Consider the following 1,915-nt stretch of genomic DNA (forward strand, 5'->3'; position numbering starts at 1 on the left):
CTGTTTCCGGGGTTAATCGCAGCGTCGATTTGCACGCATAGCAGCCTGGAGACAAACACACAGTTGAAGCAAGCAGCTGCTGCTGCTTATGCTAGTTCCCCCAGTGCAGGAACAACCGAGGCTTCGACACCTCAGCGCACCCCCAACAACAAAGGCAATCTCAGGAAGTCTCAGGCAATCTCAGGAGAACGAGAATCGTCAGCTGCAGTAGCAATGCCGGCCAGGACCCTTAAACAACGACACTGCACAGCACACTCTCATTTTGACCGTCGGCACCAAGAGTCGGAGACAGAATAATGCGGGTTCAGGGTTTAATGTTTCGTGTTTATGGAATCAGAGAATTACGCCGTATTGGAGTGGGCATAAGTATTGACGTCCACTCTGCTGACAACCCCTGAAGTGATGCAGAGATTGTCTCCTCCGCGCGGATAGCCCAAGACGATCACCCCGTCCTGCAAGGCAGGTATCTGCAGCAGAAGCGGCGCACGGAGCTGCAACAAATGAGAAGTAGGACTACTTATTCGGCCGAAAGCCCGGAGAAGCAGCACAGCAACAGACGCAACAGCAGATGCCACGTCACCACCATCATCTTTCGCAGCAGTCTCGACAAGCATAGAGGGACGAGATATNCAACAGCAGATGCCACGTCACCACCATCATCTTTCGCAGCAGTCTCGACAAGCATAGAGGGACGAGATATGAGCAGTGCCAGCAGCAAAGGTAAGCACCAGCATCTCCAGCAGTTGCGCCAAGACAGGTGGCAGCTTCCCCATAAAGGGCATCAGCAACAGCAGTAACATATCAACCAGGCCAGCAGCAACAGCAGCAGCAGCCGACCTCTCCAAAGAGAAGGCCTTGTGTGTCTGCCCAGAAATCATCGTTGTCTACAGTAAGGACTGCCAGGTCGCATTCGTGCGCTACAGCCAAAACTCTTGCGGGAAACTTAATCGGCGAGCTGAGGCGAACAAAGACACAAACCCCTTTCCACAGTGCAGCAGCAGCAGCTGCTGGTGCTCCTGCTCTGCTGCTGCTGGTCTCAGTTGCCGCGGGTTATAGTGCTGCTGCAGAGGGCGCACGGAGGTGGAGAAAGAAGAACTTTGCAGCATAGGACCAGAAAAAGTATGTACAGACAAAATGCAAAGTGAGTGCCAACCAGGCACACACAATGGCGACTCCGTAGACGCTCACATACAACGGTTATGTCTCTCTGGTAGAGTCAAAAAAAGGGCAAGAGCGNCATGTGGGAGAGCTGCAACAGCAGCAGCTCATGTAGTTGCAGCAACAACGCCGCGAGTCGAAGCAACAACAGGCAAAAGGCCAGCAAGAGCAGGCACAGATATAGGATCAGCCTAACCCGTGTTTTCTAAGGTGGAGTCTGTTGTTCCAGGCCACACAGTGCGCATTGGTAAGGATGATACGCTCGCCCCCTCCCGCTGAAGGGTGGACAATGAAGCCGCTACCAGTGCTGCTGCCTTGTCGCTGCATCTGCCACGGCAGCGCATAATTTGGGTCTGTGAAGTCGCTGTAGACCTTCACCACAGAACTGCACAACGAGTTCAAATCCACGGCGCCGCAGTCCAAGTCATCCGCAACTCCAGTTGAGGGTTCCGCCGCACGCAACGGAGTCCACAGCCCAGACCGGCTCTCCCTGGTGCTGCTGCTGCTTCTGCTGCTGCCAACGCACACGTTCCTATTCCTCTTCATGTGGCCTTGAAGCAGTGGGTTGCCGGCAAAGGAACTCAACCCACGGGAGGCTCCGCAATTTGCAGAAGCAGCAGCAAATCCGGAGCCTGACACGGCAGCAGCCGACAGCTCAAGGACACCCTGCAGCAGCAAGCAGCACCACAAGAGGTAGATGCACAAACACATTTGTTGTTGTTGCTTAGGCAGCAACAAACAGTACATAAGCAGCAGC

At 54.3% G+C, this 1,915-nt stretch overlaps 1 protein-coding gene across 1 annotated transcript; it reads right to left on the reverse strand.

Moving 5' to 3' along the window:
- Positions 1–341: 341 nt before the first annotated feature.
- On the reverse strand, positions 342–1,704 carry EMH_0093750 (trypsin, putative; the record flags this gene model as incomplete). Its single annotated transcript, XM_038023127.1, has 3 exons — positions 342–452; positions 838–955; positions 1,355–1,704. 3 exons carry the CDS (start codon positions 1,702–1,704, stop codon positions 342–344), a joined length of 579 nt encoding a protein of 192 aa, XP_037878981.1.
- Positions 1,705–1,915: the final 211 nt, after the last annotated feature.

The sequence above is a fragment of the Eimeria mitis genome, genomic scaffold, assembly GCF_000499745.2.
Source record: "Eimeria mitis Houghton genomic scaffold, Emh_scaff8102, whole genome shotgun sequence".
In the NCBI taxonomy this organism is placed as follows: domain Eukaryota; phylum Apicomplexa; class Conoidasida; order Eucoccidiorida; family Eimeriidae; genus Eimeria; species Eimeria mitis.